The sequence below is a fragment of the Sparus aurata genome, chromosome 23 (assembly GCF_900880675.1).
Source record: "Sparus aurata chromosome 23, fSpaAur1.1, whole genome shotgun sequence".
NCBI classification, from domain to species: Eukaryota; Metazoa; Chordata; class Actinopteri; order Spariformes; family Sparidae; genus Sparus; species Sparus aurata.
Window position 1 is genome coordinate 4,919,193 of NC_044209.1, and position 27,529 is coordinate 4,946,721.

The 27,529-nt window shown below is 41.3% G+C and overlaps 1 protein-coding gene across 6 annotated transcripts in view; it reads left to right on the top strand.

Moving 5' to 3' along the window:
* Positions 1-27,529, top strand: part of hdac5 (histone deacetylase 5) — a 73,448-nt gene continuing 45,919 nt past the window's right edge. The window contains exons 1-2 of one of the 6 annotated variants that reach the window (XM_030407123.1): positions 1-125; positions 20,401-20,578. In XM_030407123.1, the coding sequence (XP_030262983.1) occupies positions 20,557-20,578 (22 nt within the window). In that variant the 5' untranslated portion in view covers positions 1-125; positions 20,401-20,556. Of the gene's footprint in view, positions 126-8,172; positions 8,452-20,400; positions 20,579-25,893; positions 27,512-27,529 lie in introns of those variants that run through there. The other 5 variants (XM_030407124.1, XM_030407122.1, XM_030407118.1 and 2 more) reach the window with 5 other exon arrangements.

Genomic DNA, 27,529 nt, shown 5'->3' on the forward strand with positions numbered 1-27,529 from the left:
GCATTAGGATCACTTGTGTTCACCTTGTTGTTGGGGCTGTGAGGGTCTCAAAGGGCATCATGGGAAAATGAAAAGTTATGGAGGAGATTCCTTTCACCATCAGCCATTCGCCCAAACGTGTGTAGGTAAGATTTTAGATGTCTGAAAATGTACTGCTGCACTGTGATCTGTGTGTGCGTGTGTGCGTGTGCGTGAGTGTGTGTGTGTGTGTGTGTGTGTGTGTGTCCATGCTTTTGTCAATCCTTCCACTGAGTGTAAGTTTGTGTGTGTTTGCCGTGTGTGTGTGCTCTTTTTCTGTCTGACATTTCTGATTTCTCCTATGACTCACATGAGGCTGACTCATCACTGCTCCTTTTGCTTGCTTGTGTGTATATATAAATATATGTCTGTCTGTGTGTGTGTGTGTGTGTGTGTGTGTGCGTGTGTGTGTGTGTGTGTGTGCATGTGTGTGCGTGTGCTGCATAGTGACATGTTAGTTCATCAGCCTCTCTCTCCCTCTCTCTTCATCTTTTATTGTCTTTAACTTTCAATGACACTGTGGAGCCCATTTGTCTCACCTTCTCTCAGGTGTTATAACACAGTCTTTGGTCCTCCTTCTGTATGACTGGACACATTTCTACCTGTGCGGGTTTGAACCTGTGTCACATCTATTAGTCTGAGATTTTATATCCACCCACTCGTGAAGCATGAGGTCACAATCAAACACACACTGGTTTCAGAGTGGAGCACAAATGGTGTGTATTTGTCCATGTACATATAAGACTTAAATAAAAAAGGTTAGATAAATAAGCTACAGCCAGCAGCCAGCCAGCCTATGCTTAGCATAAACTGGCAATGGGGAACTATAGCCTGGCTCTGGCAAGAGATAACAAAAAACACCAAACAGCATGGATAAAGCTCACTAATTAAAGGGGCTCCATGTGACAATGTGTAGAAATGTACACAAAACAGTGGTCAGTGACTTGGTAAAAGGATCGTAGAGGTAGATGTGGAGGCTCAAGTAAAACAGATGAACATGCACTATTTTAAAGATTCAAGCTGTCATTTTGGTGAACTACTATGCTCTCCACTTGCACAAATGAAACATCCCCTGACCAAATATTGGTACACTGATACTGAGAGTGTTCAAATTTCCAGATGCAGTTGTAACTTCAAGGGAGCTCTCCTGAAACCTGAAGCATATTGGATCACTGAACTAGAGACTCTTACACCTTTAGGAATGAAAGAAGACCTGGATCTGAGGGTCTTCTTGCAAATTGTCCTGTGAAACATAGCTAACTAAAATGTATGGCCAGATTCCTAGACGGACTGTTGAAGTTTGACTTGTGTGAATGTAAAATGATTTTACCATCATATGGACCAGCTATGGTTAGGCGTAAGTTTTCTCATTTTACATGAAAAATATTGTCTATTAAATCTATCCGGCTAGTATCAGTGATCGGAATTCTCTACAATCCTTAAAGATACATTACTTACGTTAAGTGGTATCACACATATTTTCGTTTGTTTTTATGTTCCATAGTAAACCTTTTGAAAGTGTGTTTTTGACATTTGCCTATATATATACAACTTGATTACATTAGAGGGGTGGGGTAAAGAATATTCTCCTTGGTGTCAGGTATTAAAGACATATCTATTCATTTTGATCTTGATTTGGTGAGCTGTTTCTCAAGCACAGCCATCAAAAGTCATGTAATTGTGGTGACAAAGGTCTGCTGCAACATAACGTTGATGAGAGTGGACAGATTGAACCAAAACAGTATAATTGTGGGTTGCAAAACCAAAACAATAAGCTGAAAGACATTGAAACACTATAGATCTGAGGGGAACTGCAGGATGACTCCTTTCACATACGATTTATGATCCATTGTTGATACAAAAATATTGATTAATGCCACTTTGATATAAAGAAAGGTCTCTCACTCTCAACTGATAAAAATATAACTTTGCTTTAAACTGAGTACAGAGTAGGTTTAACACTAGACATACAGTGAATTATGCATTGGGCAGTATATGATATTATTTTCATCCTTAAATGACTTTATTTCTTGACTGTTATTTCATGACAAGCAACGGAAGAAGAAAATTATAAAGGAGGAGCAGATGAAAACCTACTGGGAGGGTAATGGGATACAATGGAATGACCTTTGACATTTACCTATGTCAACCAATCAATAGTACTCCGTTTCAAAGACCTCCCCCAATCAGTGAAGTCCTTTAAAAATACCCACAAGGCACCTGTGGAGTAGTCTGACTGAGGACAGCAGCGTCTCCATGGCAACAACATCATTACCAGAATAGCTCTTTCTTTCTCTCTTTCTCTCTATTCCTGTCTCTCACTCTCTCTGTCCTTTCACTCCATCCCCCGCTCTGTCCCTCTTTTCCATCTTCTGTGCATTCCTCTGTTGGTGCAGAATATTTCTCCTCTCCTTTCCCGTTTCTATACCCTCCCCACTCCCTCATATCCCCCATCTCACCCTTACCATACTTCCTTTTTCCTTCCTTCCTTCATCTCTCACCCTACCTCTGTCCTTGTTCCCTTCATCTTTTCTCCAACCACCCTGCTCTGGCGCATTCTCGCACCTTCTTTCCTCCCGCATCTCTTACCAATCTCCTTTGCTTCAGCTCCCTCCACCTCTTCCTCCTCATCTATCAGTTTTGCAGGCACATTGTGCTTAGAGTGGAGATATTTATAGCATGATTCCTCCTCTCGTCTCTTTCCCTCTGCTCTCCTTGTATTGTAAACAATGATGAATGAAAGGGAGATTTGTCTTTAATCCACCTAGATCTTGTCACTGTTAATTCTGACAGTTATTTTTACCAGTATGAATCATACTTAAAGTTATTTTTAATCCATTTTGTTATTATGTTATTCTCAAATAGAAGCAATTTTTTTTTCCTTCTGTGTACTGTGTGTACCGCATTTATTGTTTCCAAGCAAAGAAAGATTTATGCTCAGTTTGCACGATGTGACTCTCAGTGGGTTGTTGACAACACAGTTGCTCTTGATGACACAGTAGGCCAAGACTCATGGCCATCTGAGCATTGGAAATGCTATAATTGTGTAATGGAAGAAGACTACAGCCATGCTAGCTGCACTGTGAGGCTGTACATATGCATCGCAGTGCTTTGAGCTAAATGCTAACATCAGTATGCTAGCATGTTGTTTTTAGGCAGGAATTTTGTTTATCATGTTCACCATCTTACTCAAACGTGCATGCAAATGATTGTTAATTAGCACAAAACACAGAGGTTGATGTGAATGTTACCAGTACAGGTATTTGTTCTTAAACAAAAGTATTGGACGGACACAGATGGTGCTACATGAAAAGTCAACTGAAACATTTTGATACGTCTCAACCCTAATAGTGGCACTAGAGGAGAAGTCAAGGCAATCACCAAAGCGATAAGGGACAAAATTTCAAAGTTGTTGTGATATTTCAGTCTGGCCAACAGATGAAAGAATAACTCTAACTAATTGTACACTTTAAAGTGTGTTTAGAGGTCTTGGGGAGTACTACTGCAGATATGGAAAAGTAGTAGAGAAGTAGTATTTAAGAAGTAGCATCATGTTGAAGTGTTTTGTGACACCAGAGGAACCTGCATTCAATCTGATAAATTGCCTTCTGCACAGTCACATTGTAAATAGCAGATTATGAAAAACCATCCACTGGTCAAGCATTGCACTCCTGTAACACTGCTGGACTCATTATGGATGGTATGTTAATGATTCGTCAAAATCAATGCAGTACCAGAGACCTTGAGACCAACATTTGGTACCTAAATTACCCACAATGCATCTTTAGTCACTATAGTGACATCACTGAAGGCAAATGATCAGATTTTATTCTTACTCTGGAGCCACAAAAGGCTTTATAGTACTTATTCACATATATACTAGTACTCCCCTGGACATGTAAAAACACTTCAATGTACTGTATTATATTTCATTTTATGGAAATGTTGCATCCATTAGGACCTTTCGCCTCTTTCTATTGATGTAAACCTGCATTATATTCAGTATATTTGTGTCCTTTTTGTTTTTCGGGGCTATATGTAACAAATTGTCATTTAATGAATCACTTTTTGAATCACTTTTTTAATTGGCCATACGTGAGCAGATTGTAGCGTGACCTGACACAACACAGAGGTTCGACAGAGCCCCTTTAAATCCTAACGAGAACACACATTTTCACTGCTTCAATGAGTGTAAACCTACTGACAATCAAACACAAATGTGCTACACTACTTACAAGGCTGGAATACCAACCAAAGCAAAGCAGACAACTACCACAAGGTCTCATACCCCCTGTGTACCTCAGATTGCTTATGCTTATTTAATTAATGTTAAGGAACATATATCATTAAACCACAGTAAATCTCAGCTGACAGGATGGGGGCCTTAATGCAAGGCTGTGTAACTTTTGCTGAACAGTGGCTGCTGTGGCCACAAGTGACAATTACAGGATAATGGTGAATGCTAAAGGATGGCGTAACTGTGTTGGGAAGAGACAGCAGTTATAAAGTCAGCATACTTTGCGATCATTAGCCCCCACAAGCTGATGGCATTCCAAGCCAATGGTGGCATAGTTTAACTTAACTTATCCTTTTGTAAGTCCACTTTGTGTAAGGCTGTGTAAGCAAGGCTGTAGCAGCAAAATTCCTGAGTGTGCTGAACTGACCAAGGATGTGTTTAATGTCTTCTGAGTGTTATTTTGTCTTTCAAATGTTACATAGTCCCCCTTCTCTATGTTATTGTACTGTCCTCAAAAATGCATTGCAAAACGGAAATGCCAAGTGGTTACAATATAATATTGAATACTGAATATTCTTTTCAGTCTGTCTACTTCTGGGTCCATATAATTGCAAATTACAGTCATCTGTAATTTAAAGGCGTCTATTCATTGACAGCAGAACAAGAATACACAAAACAGTCAGAGTCACTGCAGCTGCAACAGCTGAAGAGCTGGTGTGTTTACCGGGGACACTGCAGTTCGCTCTTCACGCCCCCCACTGGCTGTTTGTTTTACAGCTGAAACTCCAACAGCAGGTCAAAATAAGGCTGCTTTCTTATGATGTTCTTTTGTTTCCATTTTAGCTTACTTAGCTCAGTTTTAGCAACACTACAGTAAAAAGAAAACAGTCACATCACGCTAACTGTTACACTGTGTTGTCATAAGTTACATTACAGATATCTTTTGGTAAACAGCCAACGTTTGATGTTAGTGGGAGCCATCACTTCATCGTCCTGCAGCAGATAACAGGCTACAGTGACACGTTATCACTTCTGAGGACAGGTAGTGGAATTGTAAGAAGGAACAGCTGGTCGCTGACTGCTTAGTAGTGGATATCTCTGCAATGTGACACATAGGCATCTTGGACGTAACGCCAGAACCTCTTCACACCCTGTTGATAGGATTAGTTCATAATTTTGAAACCAACAACATGCCCAGATATCGCAGAGTGCCCCTTTAAAGCAGCTAGAAAGAATATTAATTACTTGTTAACTGTAGGGGACAAAAGCGGTAGTATCTCCACCTCCTTATCTCGTAAAGATCTCGATCTGGGTAATGCGTGCATTTGTTTTGAAAGCGAGCGAAATACTGCTGTCTGCGGGATTAAAGTTAACAGCTGTAATATGACGTTGGTGAAACAAAGTAAACAAGCTTCTTTAATCAGACTGTGAGACTCATCCTCGGCACTCCACCATAACGAAGTTTGAATTTTATGACTTATCCAACCCAGTTAAGTTGGAGTAAGATCCTGTGACAGGCATTGAGAATAACTATATTAAAGGTGGAATATGGAATATGAGCTGAATGCCACCATCTAGTGTCTCAAGATTGTAGTCGCGACAACAAAAAGGTAATTCCAGCGGTCGGGTTGCCAGGTTTGGACAGGGCAGGAGGATTGAGCCGCCTCTGTTTCCTCCGTTTACTGGGTGTGGAGGTCGATGGGTCACGATCAGTATTCTCATATCTAGGATCAACGTGATATAATGAAAATAAGTATAGCAGAGGAGTTTGACCGACAGGTAACGTTAGCTAAGTTAGCAAGCGAGTTAGCTTACCGATCCAGGAGAAAGTTCGCCATTTCCGCGTGTGTTTTGATGCCGTGGAAATCCTTTACCTGAGTCCATCGAGCGTATGCTTCACCGATATTTACTCTGGTTTTTGCTCTTCTCCGGTCACTCAGCAGCTGGGACAGATAACGCACCGTTCCGTTCGCTGGGGCTCTGAAGAGCTTGCAGACTCCGCCATTTTACCCAGTGTCAGCCTAGCTGTGCCGAGCTTTGCCGAGCATTGCCGAGGTTGCGAAATTGGCAACCCGCAATGCCGGCCGCTATTTGGCTGGTACGATGTAAACAGGAAGTCATTGTCGAACCCATCAAAATTTCTTAAATTATTTATTTCAGACTAAATATAATTTTCAAGGAAACGCATTACTTTTAATCTGCGCCCCTCTAAACGCCCCGTGGATGTATTATTTTTGAAAAAATATAGCTTTTAATAAGCATATTACATATTCAACCTTTAACTATTCAGAAACAGCCATTTGCCTATGTAGGTCATAGGAAGGCATAGGCATTCAATTGAGACTCTTTCATAACCTGTTAAACATTCCTTTTAGTATGTTCAGGTATTCAGGATTTTTTTGCATATGTGTCTTATTCCTGTGTTAAGTCAAATTAGCAAACAGAAAATCAGGTAGCATAGAACTGTACAAACATTGCATAAAAAGGGGTTGGGTAGGGGAATGCGTCAATATGATGCTCCAAGCAGGTTCTGCGATGGTGATTACAGAGATGTATAAATTGCTGCTACGATAGTGATTGCAAAAGTAGCAACAGTACAAACAAAATATTCTAATATATTCCCAAAAATATGTGTATGTCACAACCTGCTAATCAATTTGTTGTCATTATTCTATTGTAAACAGTGTAGTTATAAAATCAGCTTCTTTGTTCTGAATTTGCTCAAACTGTTTTGTCAGAATGGGCAGCGCAGTAGTCAAGCGGTGTGTAATATGCATTCAAATGTGACTTTTGAATGCATAATGTAAGTTTCCTTGGTTTCAAGAAATAGTGAAAAATTCCCATCACATTTTCAACAGGCCCAGGGTGATTGATGCTGCATGAAAGACCTTTTCCACATCTTAGCACCACTAATTGTTGATTGTCAAAAAAAAAAAAAAAAAAACTGGCGGCAAAGTTTATTACAATGCACGTATTTTGCATCCAAACGAAACTGGGACCCACTCGTAAAAATATTGCTTGAAACTTAATAGAGTACCGTTGAGACCAGGTAATAAACAATCCAATCATCATACAAAAAGTTTGCACTGTATGTCTCTGCAGAACCATGGATGAAACTTTACATTTCTTTAGGTCTAATTGTCAGTTATCTCATGACAGCGCTGTGGTTTGCAAAATGTTATCTGCCAGCATTTCATTGTAGCGTCAGGGCTGTGAAAAGGCAGGTTCGAATCTTGAGGCCCTGTCGTTTGATAATGCACGCTTTGATAGCACATGTTCCCAAACAGAGTTACAATTGATCAAATCAACCAAAGAAGAAAAATATATATGTATATATCATAATAAAACAGATGCTTTTGGAAGTCCCTAGGGGCCTGAGTTGTACATTTATTCTTCCAAATGGTCATAAGAGTCTTTGAGGGTTCAGATCAGCAGTAAGTTATTAAAGGTCACGGGGTATTCATATATTTTTCTGCAAAATCTGATGCTTGGCTCTGTAACTTGATTATACGTGTCATACGTGCGACACACAAGGTAAAACCAGCTTTGAAAAGAGCAGAAAGTTGTCACAGTTGACAGGAAGGATGCATTTGATGTGCATTTTCTGATTAAACGATTTTCTTTTGACTGATGAGGTTTATTTAACAAGTAAGGCCTACCTATCTCCGCATTAGGCTACCTGCGCAGCTAAAGTGTTTAGAAACATTCCTGAAAGTCTTTTGGGTGCGCAGTCCTTGAGTTGTGTTATCTGCAGGTCAGGTACCGGCCGACCCGACCCGGTAGCTCGGGTAGGTAACAATGGTAAAGTGAGGGTGAGGCAAACTTAACCGTGTGTGTGTCTGCCTGCTTTTTTCTACTTCTGCCATGTCTGTCTGCCTCCATTGGTTTCTATTGAGGCTATTTTTAGCCGCAGCAGACTGGTCACGTGGCATGAAGAGGACGTCAATAATGTTGTTGTTGGTGGGAGAAAGAGAGGGGGGAGAGAGAGGGGGAGAGAGGCAGACTGTAAATATGGAGGAGGTGAGACGATAGGAGGTGAGCCGCGTCCTGCCTGTTAAAACTACATTGTCTTGCGAGGCGAACGCGCGGAGGAGCTCGCACCGGGGACTCGCACCGAGCCTCGGCGGAAACCGACGCCGGGAGAAGGAGACCTCTGCGCTAATACGCTCTCCAGGAGGACCCCGCCGACATCCACGGTACCGTGGGGTTTATGAGGGAGCGTGTGCGTGCGTGTGTACGTGTATGCGTGACTGTACGAGAAGGATATACCTACCGTCCGGCGGGTCGAGGTTTTTTTTTTTTTTCTTCTTTGAGAATGGTTGGAGATTGAGGGGTGACATTTTGTGCTTGCTAAGCCACTGGCTACACACCTACTATTCAGTTAACATCGCAGCTAACTTAGAAATAGTTAACCACGCTGCTGTCGCTACCTTGAGCCGACACCTGAGAGATACAATAGCTAGCACCGGACAGGTAACACTTCCCAGCCATTACCTGCCCTCACACAGCAGTCACCCGTGTGCCAGTAGTTATTGAGTAGGGGTTAACTGAACAGCTAGCTGCTATCAAGAGCGCGACCAACAGCAGGCAACCTGAAGTTAAACAGCCACCAGCTTCAGTACGACCTGAAGCTTACAAAGCACAGCAGTTACCACTGTACTCTGGTAGGGCCATCCACTAACCAAATAAACTAGTAACCCATCAGCTACAAACAGCAAGAGAGTACCAGTAGTCCTCCTCTCAAAGCTTTAATGGTGGCTATAATGCATTGCTCACATACTGCTCTTCTTGAAGGTGTTCTGCAGCATTCTGCTGACTCTGACTTGCATTGTCAAGTGAAGACAGCAGCCCTCTTCCGAAGGATCAAGCTAATGCTCAGCATGAAATACGGCAACCTTCTGCTTTATGACATTATTCTCCATGTCATCTACCAGAAAATATTCACATGGTGTTGGTGTTTAGCTGTCATATTGCATATCAGTAGCTCAAAACAACAAAAACTGACTTTGCTGCTGGTGACATAATGTTTTTTTTTAAAGTTGATGGTACAGTAACAGGGGAAGGCAGTTGACATTTTGTTTGTTAGGTTTTTGTGCATTGGCTAGGTGCAGGTGCTATACTATGGTGCTGTTTGTGGTCCTTGAACTCCGTGCCAAATGCCTTTTTCGAGGGGAGAAGCGAGAAAAGTGGTGGAGGTTAAATGATTGGTGCCTTCTTGTCAAAAGAGACTCTGACAGAGATTTTTGTCTGCTGGACAACAAAAGGGAGGGAGATGAGTGGGGCATGTGACTGTCCGGCTGTGTCCACACACAACCAGGGTGCCCTGGAAGTGCGCTGATCCAGTGGGAGGGAAGTCAGTGGGCCAAGACGAATTAACAGTTCACTAACACCAAAAACGAGAAGAGAATTAGCCAGGGTTGCGTCCGTGTTTTTCTTATGGTTGGTCTGTAAAACCAACAGCCAGTGGTGGAGCTGATCGAGTGAAGCGCGAACTGTAGTTTCCCCGGTAAACACTGCAACCTCTTGAGCTGTTGCAGCCGCAGTGACTCTGGGCTAGTTAGGAAGAGCGGACTGGCTGGGTGTACTCAGGGCGGACTACCAACTATTTAGATATGCAAGCCCAAATTCTTGTGAATGTGCAACAATATTGCAAAGATTGCTCTCAAATAGATAAATGTAAGAAACGCATTAAGAAAAATCATACATGAAAGATATTTAGTTTTAGTTTGTTACAAGTTCACGTCGGCGTTAATTTCTTAAAATTAGCAGTCAGTGCTAAATGTCTTGGTGCCCAGGCCAGGGCGTGCAAACCATGGAGCGGCTAGAGCATGCCATACTTGGCCAGTGAAAAGAGATGCGTTTGATTAAACTAGAAAAGCGAGAGGAAACACCACGCTGCTTTACCTGTCACTTTTCATTTCAGCATCTCAGCATTTCAGCAATATGTGACGGACATGAAAAGAATACACACAACAATCATTCCCCTGCACTCTTTCTTTTACTGTCTTTCTTTGACGTTCCCCCTCCAGCTTTCTAGCTCTTTCAGTGAGGTAAAGGAAAATCATGTCATCATATTTGTTGATAATTATCAAAGGCAAACTCCATGTAAACAGACACACAGTAGCTGCGCTGCTGTAGCCACGCAGCTGGAACAAAGCCTATGTGAACAAAAACAGGCGATTGAGTAGCAGCAGCAGCTGAGTAACACAGCCACCATGCAGCACACAGGCATCCAGTGTGTCCACTCTGCTAACGTGCAGGACAGTACCTGCAAATTTACCTCAATCTTTTTGTGTCTGTGAGGGCTGTAGCTTAACAGGGCTGTCTCAGCTAGAAATATAAGATAGGCTACCCTTAGGCTATCACATGACAGTCTTCAGTCTGACTTAAAATGCTGTCAGATGTGTGTGCGATTTACGGCTGCAAATATCGATAAAGTGCTAATTATTTTCTTGATTTATTGACCATTTGGTCCATCAGAAAAAAGTAAAAAAAATGCCCATTCCAGCTTGTTAAAGCACAAGGAAATGTCTCCAAATGTCTTGTTTAACCAACACCACTCAGTAACCCAAACTTTTGTAATCATGCCAGACCAAAAAAAAAAAAAAAAAAAAGAATAGAAAATCCCTGCATTTGAAAAATTTGAACTTTGTGACCATTAGTTTTGATATATTGCATGATAGCACACAATGACACAGTTGGATACATCTTTGCTATGTGGGCAGTTTACAAAAAAGCAAAAGAAAAACAATTAATTAGTGTCCAGTGGCATACAATAAAAGTGAAGGCCCAGATGAGTTGGACAAGTTGGAAAAATAAACAAATATACATATGATCAACCTTACTTGGCACAATCATGGATTTAGGTGCGATGGCAGATGCACTTCCTTTGTGCCGTAATGCTGAGTTTACTTTTCAAGACTAGTTGCAGGCAGAATTGCATAGTGCAAGCAAGGTTTATAGGGAACTAATCTACATGTATAGGGTGTATTTTTTTCTGCTGCCCATTCAACTGTGCAATCAGTACTTAACTTCAGAATGACAAGTTGAAGCAAAAAAAAAAAGCCTTTTGCCATCTTAAGAGTGGCGATTCATAAGAGATTGACTGCTGGATATTTTGGTGTTGATTTTTTACAGTAGTACTTTAATCTGCTGTACTTATTGACCATACTATGCCATGCCTTGAGAGCATGATGATATAGATATGTATCTATGATATAGATAACCTTTACGCACCAACTTGTTTCTCTGGAGACAGGGGCACATCAGCAACTCCATAACATAATAAAGGGGCACTACATAGTGAGGCAAGCTGGACTCTTTTAATGATATCGCTATGCAGGATTTCTGGGAGTTGCACATGTGAAGTATCGATCAGGCAGATGGCAAGGCCACTGACAATGTAACAGTTTAATATCTGTGTTGTTTAATATCTTTTACTTCAGTCTCTCTTCAAATTCAGCGCTGACTGAAAAGCGATCGAATACTGCTTGAACAGAGACGGATGGAATTGTGTTAACTAGAGCTGGGACGACGCGTTGACGTAGTTGATGTAATCGACGACATAAATTCGTCGACATGAATAATTCGCGTCGACGCGTCGTCCCAACCAACCAAGGGGGTAGGCGAATATCCGGAAGTGGTAGGACCTGCGGAGGCTGAGAATATCAACCCCTCATTAGCCCCATTGAATGCCCACTCATTTGGGATTTTTTTAAATCTCATAACTTAACATAAAATGTATCCTGTGCATGAACATGTAGCTTCTGTATTTTCTACGTAAACAATACAAAGCAAAACATTAACAATACAAGGCAAAACAGGCTCAACTACCTCATATGTAATGTTTGGGACCGTAAGAAGAATTTTTAGCATGTCTGGTTGTAGGGAAGCTAACACTGACATGATTATGCCCACGTCTTTTGGTCGCACAGTAGGGAAATAACCGTACTGTTCGAACAAGACGCTGGCATACAATCTGAAGAGAAAGCCAACGTTTAAGGTATGTTGTACCTTACCGTGCAGATCAGTCTGCATTCCAACATAAACGGTCTGCATTTTATTTCATTTTGAAAAATCTGCAGGGCGGTGTTTAAGTGTTTCAATATAGAAATGTTAGGCCAAAGAGCATGAGATTATGGGTCCTGAGCTTGGCTGTTCAGTGCACTATTTTACATAGGCTAGACATACATAGGTAAGATTTATATTTTTGGTATGCCTCCTGGGTGACTTTTCTTATTATTTATTTTGTTAGATGCTACATCTGGCATCAGAATGCATTATTAAGAAAGAAATTAAGAAATGTTTAATAAATATTGAAATGTTAACAAAAATGTGTTGGTATACATACTGTGTAAATAGTTACATTGATCAAGTAATGTGAAATAATCGAACTGAAAAATTAATTGTTAGATTAATCAAAAAATTAAACGTTAGATTAGTCGACTAATCGAAAAAATAATCGCTGATTAATCGTTTGATTAATCGTTAGGGACAGCTGTAGTGTTAACAAGCCAGCATCCTTAGCTTCAATGTGCTTGAGTCAGTAAACACCTGTGACAACTTTAAAATCATTTGACACGTAAGTAAATATTAGTTGTCCCCATTCTGATTAAAGATAAAATTCAGATGTTAGTGGGTGTTAAAGTAGCTTTTTTTGTGTCCGGTTTGTGTCGTAGCCTCATGCCCTGTCTGTTTTTTTCTTTCTGGCTTCCTTCCTTAAATTTACATTTACATATACATCCTCCTTTCCCTTTTCTCTTACTTTATCGCCTCCTTCCTTCATTGGCATCACTTTACCTAACATATGCTCATGAATTATTCTTCGTTGTATCACAGTTCAAGCCCTACTATAAAATAAATGTTCACGATCAGCTGCATTCCTTTGTTCCTGACAGTCGGTAGGTTCAACCACACATGTGGAGGCCTGAAGAACTTTATTGCTTATGTGCTGGTGAGCAACCTTTGGAAATAAAGGGGGAAACATTGTATCCAGCTCTCTAAATAAATCCATGTTCAAAGGCCCTGACCGCCTCATCATCCAGTTGCTGTTATTCTGATGAGGGATTTGCAGTTCTATGATGCACAGGGGTCTGATCATACATGTCACAGGTCACTCCATTAGTTACATAAGAACTTAAAGGGCCACAACACTGACTTTCACTTTCAGTGTCCAGATTTTTTTCAAGGCCTGTTCTATTTTGTTCTACTAGATGTAGGCTGACACCAAACCTACACCACGTTCTCTGATGAAGATACCCGATTGTTTCCCAGCTTATATGACATGATGGGTTTTCTCATGAATTAGTGGGAACAGACCACTTCATGGCCAGTATGGACTGGGGGAATGATTGCAACTGATAATTACTAATAAAACATTCAAATAGACATGTAACTATCGTATTTATCTTAAAAAATCTTGTATTTTAATATTCCTTCCTTAAATGTGTCAACTCGGGAAGTAGCAGCAGCAACACTGTATGGAAGAACAGTGGAGCTGTAATGATCAATGGATTGGTTGTCAGCTATAAAATGAAATGCCAACTATTTTGAAAATTGATGAATTGGTCTAGGTAAAAAATGTCTGATTCTAGCTTGTTAAATGTGAAGATTTCATTGTTGATTAAATGAATATTTCCGTCAGGTGTTGGTAGAGACCAAAAACGGAGCTAAAACAGAGGGAATATTGGACTACCATACACAAGGATGCCATAAATCCAAATGAATTTTGTAATATATGAATGCAAGTTTAAGTGAAAAGCCATTAGAGTGCTGCAGGGATGATGTATTTTTGCAGGCTAACCTGAAAGTTAGCATTGCCTTGATTCGTTGTACAAAAAGCCTTTTTAAGTTTTATTTTGGATTATTGCAGAAAAATAAAGCCTGTGACAAAAACAAGTTTATGATACTTCCACATTTTGTTTAGCAAAATAATCTCACTAGATGAACTCCACTTTTATGATTTTTGCAGCTGCATGACTTTAATGTCACCACCACTTAGCGTCTCACGCTATACTATACACACTTTAGAATACATTGATCCGTCTACAAGTTGTAAAGTTAGAGTTAGAAATGTTTGCAGTTTAAGTCCACCTGTACCGACAGACGATTAAGAAGATAACTCTCCATGTAATGATGTCTGATGTCTCCAGCAACCTCTGCAGTCTCATGTAGCACTTGATAGAAACCCTACTTTTTATACATGTTTTTTAATTCAAACATTGGGTATTTACTGACAAATTTTATGTAGTGAAGCAAAATAAATCTCCCTAGCTTCTGTTAACCACAGACATTTTCCAGGCATTTAACCAAAAAACAGTTTTGCTTGAAAAAAAATAGCAATTAATTGATTCTCTGTGTGGCTGCTGATTTTTTAAAATCCCTATTTATCTTTACGGTGCTACATTTAACTGTGATCTTAATATGCAGTCCTGATGTGTCCTCCAAAAGGACAGCTACTGTGTGTGTTGGAAAATGTGTGTTTGTCTCCTTTCTCCTTGAGCCTGCTTGACAAGAGAAGGGAGGGGGGGGGGGGGGGGACAGATTTTATACAAGTCATGGTTTAAAAGTGTAGTGTGTGTGTGTGTGTGTGTGTGTGTGTGTGTGAATGGAACATTATTTAGAGCGAACAAGAAATTTGGACACAGAGCAGCATCCAGACTCTACATCCTGTTGTCTTACTCTCTCACACTTTCTGTTTGTTTAGGGAAGAGGTGCTCAGGTGAAGCGTTACCACGGCAGCCAGCTCCCTGGTTGCCAGGCAGCACTTCCTGCTCATCTCCAAAATGGGAGGGGCCAGGTATTTTAGGAAATGATGGTGTGAAGAGGTGTAGGAGGAGGCGGCAGAGAGGGAGGGAGGGAGAGTGACAGAGAGGGAGAGAAATGTATTTTTCTTGATGCTTTGGCAACACCGAGACACATGACTCACATGTGAGCTTGTTCAATTTTCAAATCCTCTTCCTTTCTTTCTTTCTTTCTTTCTTTCTTTTTTGCTTTCTTGCTTTCTCTCTCTCTGTTGATCTGCATGTCATTAGGCTAATGGAGCTGTTGGCCAGAAGGTTAGTCCGTCACATCCAGTTAGCTCCATAACCTAAGCACACACACACACTGAGACACACACAAACATGCACTCACCCACAGCTTTTCATCCCATTATCCAGGCCCTGACACTGTTACCAAGGCACCCGGCCCAGGTACTGCTCTGACACAGACTTCCTGTGACTTCGTTCGAGAGTTGGCGGAGTTGTAGAGGAGCCTCAGATAGAGCAGTCGGACCCAACTGGGCTAATTAATTATTCAGGTCTCAGATTTAATTCACTTTTAGCTTTTGTCATTTTCATCTTTCATTAGCAATTAAGAGTCTTCTGGCCAGATTATGTCTTAAGCGAATGATGTTTGTTATTTATGTATATGGAGACAGCGTGGAGTAACTTTAAATTGAATGCTTTTAACTTAAATCGCATATCAGGTACAAATGTTCACATGTATTTGCTGACCATTTAAAACCCGTAAGAATGTAAAATTAGTGTGAAATGATGTTGAAAAAATTAATTAATTAAAGCTTGAAATCCAAGGACAAAATATTTTCAGGATTAGTGTTTGATTTGTTGCATCATTTCTACGATTTTAGTAATAGGTTATTTCTGATGTCTACCCCATTAGGTACACTAGTGGGACAGGGAACATACTGCCATTGTCTACTGCAGCTTTAAGATGTACTTTAGTGTTGAATCATGGTGATTGGTTATTTAAATATTTAAATATTTACTGCAGCGCTGTTGTACTGGGTTGCATCAGATTGTACAGGTGTAGCCCATGGACTGTGTACACCAGTCCTCTCTGTGGATCTTTACACTGAACAACTGCCATCCAGTTTTGTCTATTTCAACTGCAGTTACAGGCTAGCAGACAGTTGGTTCAGGTGATGCGAAGATGATGACGACAATGATGACGATGAAGTATCCATCCTCCTCTTCCCCAGTTTGGGCTCAGAGCATGCACATCTGTGTGTCTGTGTGATGTGTGCGGTGTAAAGACGAAATTAGTGGGCATTTGAGTGGAATCACAGGGTAGGACGGGAGGAAACTGAGCAGAACATATTCCTTTAAAATCACAGTACCGCTAAGTACCCTGAGCCTCACCTGTGTCAAACACAATCACATCCACTCACACGCACTGACATTCATTCAAGGATGTCGGACTTGGTACATTTTGTATGTGTAGCCTGTTCCTCTCTCTGTCTCTGTCTCACTCTCTCTTGCTCTCTCCCCCCCCCCCCCCCCCTCTCGAACTCTCTCTACACAGTACACACAGGACAAAAACAGTAGGGGGCGCCAGAGAACCAGGGTGCCACAGTAAGCAACAGGGTGCGGCTTGATGTCTTAATGTGATATCATTCCTGTTCAAGCACAATGTTCGTTCAGGAAACAACACATGGAGGAACTGTTCAGATATGTAGACCTATGAGACATCAGTTAAGTTACAAAAAATAAAGTGAATTGAATATCATTTAACCAGGAAGAGAAAAAACACAAGATAAGAAAAACTCAAATTTGATTGATCCTCAGAGAGGAAAACTCGCATGCAGTGAAATAAGAATATAGATACATTTGGATCAAATCAATCAAAATTAGAAAATTGTGAAAAACCACATTCTAAAGTTATGCATTATAATACCCGAGATTGTTTAAGTGGACAGCACAAATATTTGCTGAGATTTTTAAAAAATCCAGCAGTGTAAATCTGGCATCCGTGATGTGTGTACTGTTCATAATGTACTGTATGTGTAGGTTTAGATATGAATAATAATTGCCATAAACCTTTAAGATGTATTAAAATATGCAGTGTTAAATATAAGCAGTCTAGGTAATATATGCACTATACACTATATGATGATAATACACTATGAAACACATTACCACTCTAACCCTGCTTTCTTCCAGTTTCTATCATTTCTAACTGTTTATCTTTGAGTTTGGGATTGTTGATCAGACAGAACAAGATGTTTGCAGGAGTCGACCTTTCTTGAAAACTGATCAAACTTGGGCAAATACAGAGGCCAAACTGGATTTATTGAAGTAACATTATCAAGAACCTGAACGGCATGTCTCTAATGAAAAATGACTGCCAACCCTGAACGCCTCACAATAAGTTACAATATTATTAGTTCCACCTGTGCTTATTCTGCAGTGATGTGTCACAATGTCTTCATTTGGAGAAAACCGCAAAAATTCCAGTTTAAAAGACTTACCCATCCTCTGTCCATTACCTGTAACCGCTTGTTCTCAGCAGAGGTGTGGGGGGCTTAAGCTGATCCCAGCTGACATTGGGCAGGTCATGGGGTACACCCTCGATAGGTTGCCAGTTTATCGCAGGGGTGACGCATGGAGAAAAAAACAACCATTCAAACCAATGGGCATTTTAGAGTAACCAGTTAACAAAAGCCAGAGCACACAGAGAGAAACCAAGCAGACATGGGTAGAACGTGCAAATTCTACACAAGAAGGGCCCAGCTCAGAATCGAACCCAGGACCTTCTTGCTGTGACACAACAGTGCTGTCCACTGCACCACTGCAAGATTTATTTGTTGGGAACACTGAAAACAGTTGAGAGTCTGGATATGAACTTATCGTCAGAGACCAAAAGCCCTTACTCACTACAGGATGTTCTCAGACACAAATTATCCCTCTGTAGTTTCCTCGTACGACGGCCAAACAACAATATACACTGAGGGGAACAGGAAATACATTTCAGTGGAACTTCAATGTGGCCTGATGGCAGTACTCAAACTGACTTTAGCAAACTCTTTTCTTGTAGCTACGTTTTCACTCGTTGATACCAGGCACCAAAATTAGCCAGATTTTTAAAACATTTCCTGAGAAATAAATGAAAATGTCGAAAAAACACCCTCTCTTGCAGTGTTAAAAGAAATTCTGTCTATTTAGAGCCACACCAAAAGTTAATAGGGTCTATTCTGTGGAGCCAGATCAATGCCCAGAGCGCTTGTTTAAAAAAAAAAAAAAAGAAATACATTGTTTTGGAAAAAATGAAATTTTACAGTTTAAAGTTTTGATCTTGAGTTCTAAATAAATCAAAAACATTTAGCAGACTTTACGCATTCAGTTTCAGGTCTTATTTTCTTTCGCATTCAAATGGCATTCTTTTGGTTTTTATTTCACTTTCAGATGGTATTTTGTCACTTTCAGAGTTTTTTCGCCATCATCTGGTTGATGTGGCACCAACTGAGAGAGGCGAGGGATTGTGAGTGACAGCATAGTTAAGAAGGCTCAGGGCCTCTCCCAATTATGTTGCCTTCAGGAAATGTGGGTTATTGAAGAAACATGACTCAACGCCTTTATACACTATATTTTAATGCATTTTATTTATATAGCCCAAAATCCCAATCACATTTGCTCAGTGGGCTTTACAATCTGTACAGTGAACAACACCCTCTATTCCAAGAAAAAAACCTGCCATATTGAGCGAAAAACAACCTTTTAACAAGAAGTACAGATATAAGGGGATCGTAAAACAGAGGAGAGTAATGATCCAGCTGAGCCCAGGGTATGATGATTCAGATCCGTCAATATGTGAGGCAGCGTGAGCCAGGAGAGGTAGAACATCCAAGGGGCCCCTGGTCCATCAGAAGGGGAACCTGAATGAAAAGAGAGGAGGAGGAGGAGGAGGAGGAGGAAGCTATAGAGGGTGGACAGTGAGAGAGCGACACAGCTTGCAGCTTGTGGGAACAGAAAACGAAAAAAACTAAAATTTGAGAAATGCAATGTAAATCATTCACATGATTAGCAGATTTTAAAAAATGATGTTTCCCTTTTCCACATATGACCATGAAGGTTAAATCAGAGTCTTATGTGACGGTGCTGCAGTTTCTGTCCAACATCTGCAAATGCCTATTGGCGTAGATCCCTTTTGTCTTGTATTTTATTTTTCATTTGTGTTCGACTTTGATTGAGGCGAGGTGTAAAAAAAAAAAAAAAAAAGTTGAAATAAGCTTTGTCGTTCGTTATGTAGTTTAAGCTGATTTACACTAACTAAGGGCACACTCACACTAGGCCAAGTTGCTCTGTTCCATGCTGAAGCAGGATTGTCCCTTCTCCCCAGGGTTAGGGTTAGGGTTAGGTGGCCTGAACTTGCATGGATCCAGCCACAACTGGGCCTGAGCACGGTTACCTCTTGTACAAACATCATCCCATGTAGCACGGTTGCATCATGAGAACATGACTTTACTGATTACTTTGTGGCTTATTTTGTGTTGTTTTGGTCAAAGATGGCCCTCTGACATTCCTGGATTTCTTGATATATGCAAGGCATACCCGTGCATGTGCTCGTGCATGAGCAACTGTACTGTGCCGAAGCACACCTCCTCCAACCATGCCAGGGCCAAGGAAGTGTACTGTACTTGAGCAGGGTATGCAGCAATCACACTTGTCAAACAAACGACTTTGGGGGTCAAACGTGCTTGGGCACTGTATGGATTGCCTGGTGCGAGTGCGCCCTGTGGCTGCCTTTTTTAAAACAAAAACCCTGTTTAAGAATTTCAGGTAGACATGATATTATGCTAAATGATTGAGGATAAATTGCAATTTTTCTTCATGTCTTCTACATGAAAAATAGAATTTATGAAATATATGCCATTAGCTTCAACTCTTACTTTGTAGCATCCTGGACTCCGTTTCATGTAGTAGGAAAATACTAGCGATCAGATGTGCTATCATAAGCAGGGCTTTTTAAAAATGTAACCTCAAAAGAATGTCATGTTACTTGGATATACTGGATTAGTTTGTAAGTTAATTAGCCACACAATTTAGAAATGTTAATGTTTGCATTTCAGGATGGAGCAGATAAACACACCAATCCATTTCTTACACTTTAGCTGAGGTTCTTTTTTGTTTAGAAACGCAAAAAAAAATTCACCTTCCATCCACTTCAAATATGGACCATCACCACTTCAACATGGGGACAAATCCAAAGATTGACACACCTGCTGTGCCAAGTTATGGTTTCTAAAGACTGGTTAGATGGTTGCTCTCAGGGGAAAGGGCTTAATGAACAGTCAACTGTTTTGTGGAGAAAGGCAGAAAAATACGAGCTGACTAGTAATCTGAACAACTTCATTTTCTCTTTTGCAGAAAGGCCGACATTGAGGAAAAAGTCTGATTCATCTGCCTGTCTATCATCTGTCCTCCAACACATGGCCGACTCTGAGGACCCGCTTTAACCACACACACACACACACGCACACACCTGTGGAAAGATTGGGGAAGGAAGTCCAGGTTTCTACCTTCATGAATTCATCACACACCTCAGGTAAGTCTCTATCAAACTGTCTTTCCATCTGAAGAGCTGCTGTGGTTAACAATTGTGTAACCAGAGTGAGACAGATGCTCTGGTGGCTTATACAGGTTTAGCAAATGAAAAAGTGTCTGACTGGTTGGCTGGTGGTGACATAGATAAGACATTGGGGGCTGGCCTATGACTGGATATTGGATACTGGAATTCCTACGATGTCAACTGTCCGTTTCTTTCTTCTGTTTTTCTTTCACTTTTATCCAGGGTTACTGCTACAAGCATGAGGACAATATTTTTGACTGATGGGTGTGCCCATACTAAAGATCAAGACAGAATACCATTCTTTTATATAATCTCAGTATTTATTATGCCAAAGTTTTTACCTCCCGGTTGAGTCCATATGAGCAAAGCAAGCTTTAGCCTTTTGTTGGGCGGTGAATTATTTCAGTTGTGTGGTCTGTTGTCACACTTGTAAGCCCAGTCAATTATATAAAGGAAATTTATTGAGCCAGCAGCTCAGTTTACTTACTCGAGATAAACAGTGTGAGAAGGACTGAAATATTTGAAGCTTTCTAGCAGCACTTTCCAGCTGATGCATGGCTCGCACTGAGGTCAATAACACAATCAGTCACATAATCATCCTGTATGTTGCCTCCCTTGGCTGCCCTTCAGTGTGTGCTTGTGTGTGTGTGTCTGTGACAGTTCTGATATGGTTGAAAATATTGTGTAAGCAGTGTGGTCACCAGCACCACTTCTTTCAGCAATATTAGTGTTAATAGCTTCAGAGATGCCAATGTCAGTCGGTCAAGCCCACCACTTTTGTCCAGACTAAAATATAAACGATTATGGGATGGATGGCCATGGAATTTGGTACCTCCATTTACATTGTAAGTCCTGCTCAGGATGAATTGTATTCAAGTCATACATGAAAGAAGACATCACCACACAGGAAGATCGTGAGATTATTTATGAGGGTTCTCACTAGTGCTGGGCCATATGGCCTTAGAATAATACTGAGATATTATTATTGCAATACTATATCAAAATTCTCTGCCAAAGCATTTGATGAATGCTACGATGAGGCGACAAAATCAGATATCGACATTTTTGTCCCAATATCTTGATATCAATATTGAAACAACATTGAACGGATCACAGTCGGTGCTCTCACAAAATATTAAAACAATGCTAAAAATAAATAGCAGTAATATGGATATAATAACTAAGTGGGTAAAGGCCAGTATGAGAACAAAGAAGACCAGTCTGCAAAGTTCAGCAAATTTCACAATTTTACTGTAATGCAGCCTTTACAACCACCAACAGACATCACTTTTAACATATCATGATATGATGCTATCCTAAATCAAAAACGATATAAACTCATATCACTCAAAGGATATAAAGTTGATAGCTCTACTTTTCACATAGTGTTCCATATAGTTTTGTAATACATAATGCATGTATTAATGGCTGTATTTTTGTGTTTGTTGACAGTCGGTGGTTGACAAATGAATTGAATTATTTGGTCGAACAAAGTCGAGACATCTGTAAGGCACCCTCAGGTGTTTCTATGACGCCTGTGTTTCGGACTGAGTGACTTGACTGACTGCTGACTGACTGTATGATCTGGTTGTCATGGATACAGATATAGTACATAACGCATACACGCACACACACACACACACACACACACACACACACACACACACACACACACACACACAGACAGCAGTATGACTCCAGGGGTTGATGTGCCTCAAATAGAAACGCAGAGATGAGTCATCCACCGAGCTACTGCAGTAGGCACGCACACACACACACACACACACACACACACACACACACACACACACACACACACACACACACGCGCACACACACACACACACCTTTAACAGATGTGTTTAGTATGTGGCAGCATGTCAGACATGATGCCTGGTCAGTCACATCTCTCTGTCTCTCTCTGGCTGCCAGAATGATGTGAAATGACGATGTTAAGATGAGAATAGAAAAAGTATTTTGATAAATGATCACAGTACTGGATGACAGAAAAGCAATGCATCAGCTCAAGTTGATGTGAAGCATTACTGGACGTAAAAATTAGGTTTCAGTATTTGCATTTTCTATGTATTTAGTCTGTCTGTTTGTGAGTCATGCTGAGGCGGCCTTAAATCTGCTTGAGGACACACAGAGCTGTTTACACAGGAGGTGAGGATGATAAGGGCGATGAAGGTGATGAAGAGGAGGTGGGATGAAGGTGATGATAAAATGATTTAATGAAAAATGATCATTCCTGGAAAGGGAACAGGCATTACAGAGGCGACTGATGAATACAGAGGAGTCAAAATCATCTACCCATTGTATCATGCATTGTACGGCGCCCATGCAAGACTTTTTAAAATATGTATTAGCATTGGTTGCATAAAGCCTGATTCATTCGGATCCTTTGGTTTTTGTAATCCATGCACTTCAGCAGTCACTCCGTTTAAACATTGGAACCTATTCCTTTAGGCACAGCTTCACTTTGACTGAGCTGCTGAATTGAACAAACAAGTACTATAAATAGCAGCCAGCAGTTTCAATTAATAATATCCACACTGACAGCAATGTGAGAAAAAGGAGCAGTGCAGCATTAGGGTGCAGAGTGACAGACGCACTTCCCACGTGTGACGCACCTTTAAAAATGCTGCTGTCGGATCAAAAGCACTTTTTGGGAAATTTTAAGTGTTCTAAGATTGGTATAAAAGACGATACCCACCCTGGCCACAGTCTGTTCACCCTGCTGCCATCTGGAACAGATACAGAGGTTTATGCTGTCATACCACCAGACTACGGCGCAGCTTCATTTGTTTGCAGTGTTTGCATGTTCTCCTCCCTGTGCCTGCGGGGGTTCTCCAACAGTTCCTCCCACACTTCCTCCCATAGTCCAAAGACATGCAAATTAGGTTAATCGGTCACTCTGAATTGCTTGTTGGTCTCTATAAGTCAGCCATGACATGTACTGGCAATGTGTCCAGGGTGTACCCCGCCGCCTGCCTGATGTCAGCTGGGATGGGCTCCAGCCCCCTGCAGCCCTGTAAGGGATAAGTGGTTGTGGATAATGAATGACTTTTTCTTGGCCATGCTCAGATTTGTCAGTGGTTTTTGCGCAGATCAAACAGACACGATATAACAAGTTCATTGGTGAGCTTCAGTGGTCATTGTTACAGCTTTACCCCGTTTGCCAGTCATAATGCTAAAATGAGTGGCTCATGGCTGTAGCTTCCTACTGTAACCGAGGTGTGTCACGGAACACAGCAGGCAGCTAAGAACTGGTCTTAAGAAAGCAAATAGCCCTATTTGACCAAATGTCAACCTTTATGCCAGTTGTTTATGACTAATGATGGATATATTAACTTTTGTGACTTGCAAATGCTATTTCAGTGTAATATGTAGTTAGTGTACTTCTGTATTGTTAATTTCTTGCCAGCTCAACCAAAGTCTGCACTGCTTTCTTTCAAGAAATATGCCATCTACATAAATTAGCATAAAAAACAGTCTAGTCCTTTACATGGTTTTCAGTTTGCTGGTAGTATTGATGGGTGACCATAACCTACTGTATATCATCAAGTTGTCAGCCTGCATGTCAGAGTTGCATTATATGATAATATGTACATTCATCTGCCAGTAGAGATTTTGTATGACGTTCTCTTGTTGTATCAGACCATTTCTGGAAGTGCTCCTTATTAATGCAAAGTGGCTTCCTTATGACAAAACTGGATTCACAGGATTGTTTTATGAACTACTTTGATTCTCAGTCCAATGCATATGTGGAGGTTATTGCAATGTATTGTGTGTGTGTGTGTGTGTGTGTGTGTACTGTGATGTAGAAATAATTACAATCGTTTGAATAATGTGTCAAGAAATTATATTAAAATGCATCATTGGTTGCACCCAAATGATGTGCTGGTGCAACTTAATGAAGAAGTTCTGCACACCAGTGCAAAAAAGATGAATTGTCATCCCATGTAAAACTTGGTATTAAAAAACCAATAGTGCGTTTCTGAGGCAATACTGGTATCCATATTTCGAAGTTTGAAAATATGATATATGATATTTCATCAAATATGACATATTTTCGAAAAACAGAAACAACATAAACAGAAATGGCTAGATTGGTAGCATATTTTTTTGTCTTTAAATTATGACAAAATACAAACTAAGCTGGAAATATTACAGTGTAAAACTCAATTTGTCGATGCTCTCTGGTGGACAAACTCTCTAATGGTACCTCAAACCTAGCATATTATTATTTGTTTTCCTATCTTATGTGCCACGTGCATCATTTATTATTCATTCATTAGTTTGGCAGTAAGCATGCTATTATTTGCAAAATTAGCATTCGTTATTTCATTAATTTAGCATGTTTGCCAATTAGCACTCTATACGAAGTACAGCTGTGTGGGATGGGAATGTCACCCATGTTGCAAGTATTTGTTCCAAATTCATACCAAAATATTGGAATGCAGAATCACCACCAAAGTCAGGACTCATCCACTGTATGTCTGGTCAAAATGAGGTGCCAATCCATCCGAGAGATGTTGTCTTATTCACTGGATGATTGAAGACTTTGACCTGCTGGTGGCACTATATGAAAACATTTTGAGATATTTCAGTCCGGACCAGTGTGGTTTGACCAACCGGAAGGCCAGCATCGCTGTCCCTAGCACCACAAGCCGAATGAAAATGGAGCATCAGCCACAAGTTGAATCTTATCAAACATAGTGCACGGACAAGACAAGGTTGTAGCGTGAGCAAGCACAGCCGCCATGCTTATAAAGTTGCCCATTTCCACCTTCTGGAACTCTGACTGCACCAACGCACAATCATAGGAGGAAAAGGTTGCAGCCCTGCCCACACGGTTTGATTGACAGGTGATCTCTGGGCAGTGTGCTGCAGAAACATGACAGCGCCGAACGCCTCCCCATCCCCCCACAACCCCCGCCACCCCACCCCAGAGCTGTAGGCTTACTGCTCCCTTTCCGTCTATTTTTATCTGTGGCTCCTCCTCCTCCCAGGCAGGCTATTTTCAGCTATAGTCCCTCCATCAACCCCCCATCTCCTGTGTTAGTAAATGCTTCTCTTCTCCACTCCTTTCTCCCCTTCGTGTTCTTTAATCTTTAAAAAAGTCCTCACGTCTTAACGCCAGAAACATGCAGCGGAGGGGGAAATGACCGAAGTTGGATGGCTGTTGAAGATAGTCCGGGTCTTCTCCTCCTTCCCCTCTCTGTACGTTGTGAAGCTTTTACTAAACCCAAAGACGCTGTTGTTGACTTTCTATTCATCCGTCTATCTTCCTCACCACCCAGTGATCTACTTTCAGCCTCTTGCTCCTGCTCTCCCTCCTCCCCCCGTCTCCTCTCTCCCTTTCTCAGCGTTCATTCAGCAGCTCAAAGAGCGTCATAGACACACTCCCCTGTACACACACACACACACACACACACCAAGGACTCTCAGACAGTGAATATTAGCTGTCTGACCAGCAGCTGTTTCTGGTCGCTGTACACAGCTCGGCTCTGCAGCAGCCTGCCTCTTTTCGTGTGTTTTCAAGCGAGGGATAAGAGGACACCGTGTGATCTGTGGCTGTTTATTTTGCTGGGAGGATTCTAACTTGCCGCTCGTCTTCTCGAGCCCAGCCTTTCCTCTCGTTGCATTTCTTCCTTTTTATTTTTTTATTATACTGCTCTGCTCCCTCCTTCTTTCCATTTCCCTCTCTCTGTCATTCTCTCAGCGCCTCGTTCTAATTTTGGAAGCATGGAACCTCGGGGAGCGCTCTCCCAAAGCTATTTACATCCTCGCCTCTCCTCCTCTTCCTCCCGCTCCTCCTCCACCTCCTCTTCCTCGTCCTCTCCTCTCCCTCTCGTACAGGAGGAGAGCAGCATGAGGATCCTTTGATGCACCCGAGCAGGGGAATTCGTCTTCTCCTCGTCTCTGTATTTTTGTTGTGTTGTTAGCGGTGGGAAGTGGTGGAGAGGCTGCAGCAGTATCACTCTCCAGCCGATCCCTTCCATCACTTCTCAGTTCATGGAAATACACACAGCAACGAGATCACATTGATTCCTTCCTGCTCTTGGTTTTGCTCATTCAATTTGGCTGGTAAGGACTGAGAGAATGTTCAGTGCACCAGAGGAAACAAACTTTTTTTTCTACCTTTCGCAACATACCAGCCACTGTTTCAGGAGCAAAGTGTTGTGCATGGATCAGAACTCCAGGTGATGTAGACCAGAAAGCCACATTTTGATTTTTTTTTTTTCATTCTGAGGCAAGCAGAGGAGGGTGTTTTTCAAACCTGCAGCCGAGGCTACAACACTACAAAAGAGGATTTTGTCTGAAGTGTCTGTTACTTGTCATCACAGCCGAACCATGGGCCAGAGCCGGTTGGAGCTCCAGGAAAACTGAAAGGGAGAGAGACTACCTGCAAAAATCAGACTGCAGCCTTAACAGGCTACCTCTGCTGGATTACATAATAAAAGCACAGAGGAGTTTTCTTAGTTCCCTCCGGAATTTTTAATGGAATTCACATTATTTTTTCAAAATCATTTTTATTATAAAAGCACAGAAAACATTTGTACGTTTTCAATTTTGTTTCATCCCAGAGTGAGTCGCCTACGATTCAGTATTTTTGAAACTACATTTTAATGCTTGTTTCCCACTATCCCTAGCAACTTGAGTCCTACACTAAGCCATGCTGCTTTCTCAGAGGAGGAACTGACTGTCATTTTTTGTGACAAAATAAAGCGCTGCTTCTTGTCTTTGGCATGCTGTTGCATCCCACGGTGTCAGGATTGTTCGCCATGTTGCAGACCATCTACGAGACTGAGTCCTGTTTTTCCTCCGCCAGCACAGACAGCCACCAGCCTCTGGAGCTCCTAAGTGACAACAGGGGCTCCAGCATTGCCATGCCCACCACCGGTGAGTCATCTCTGGGAG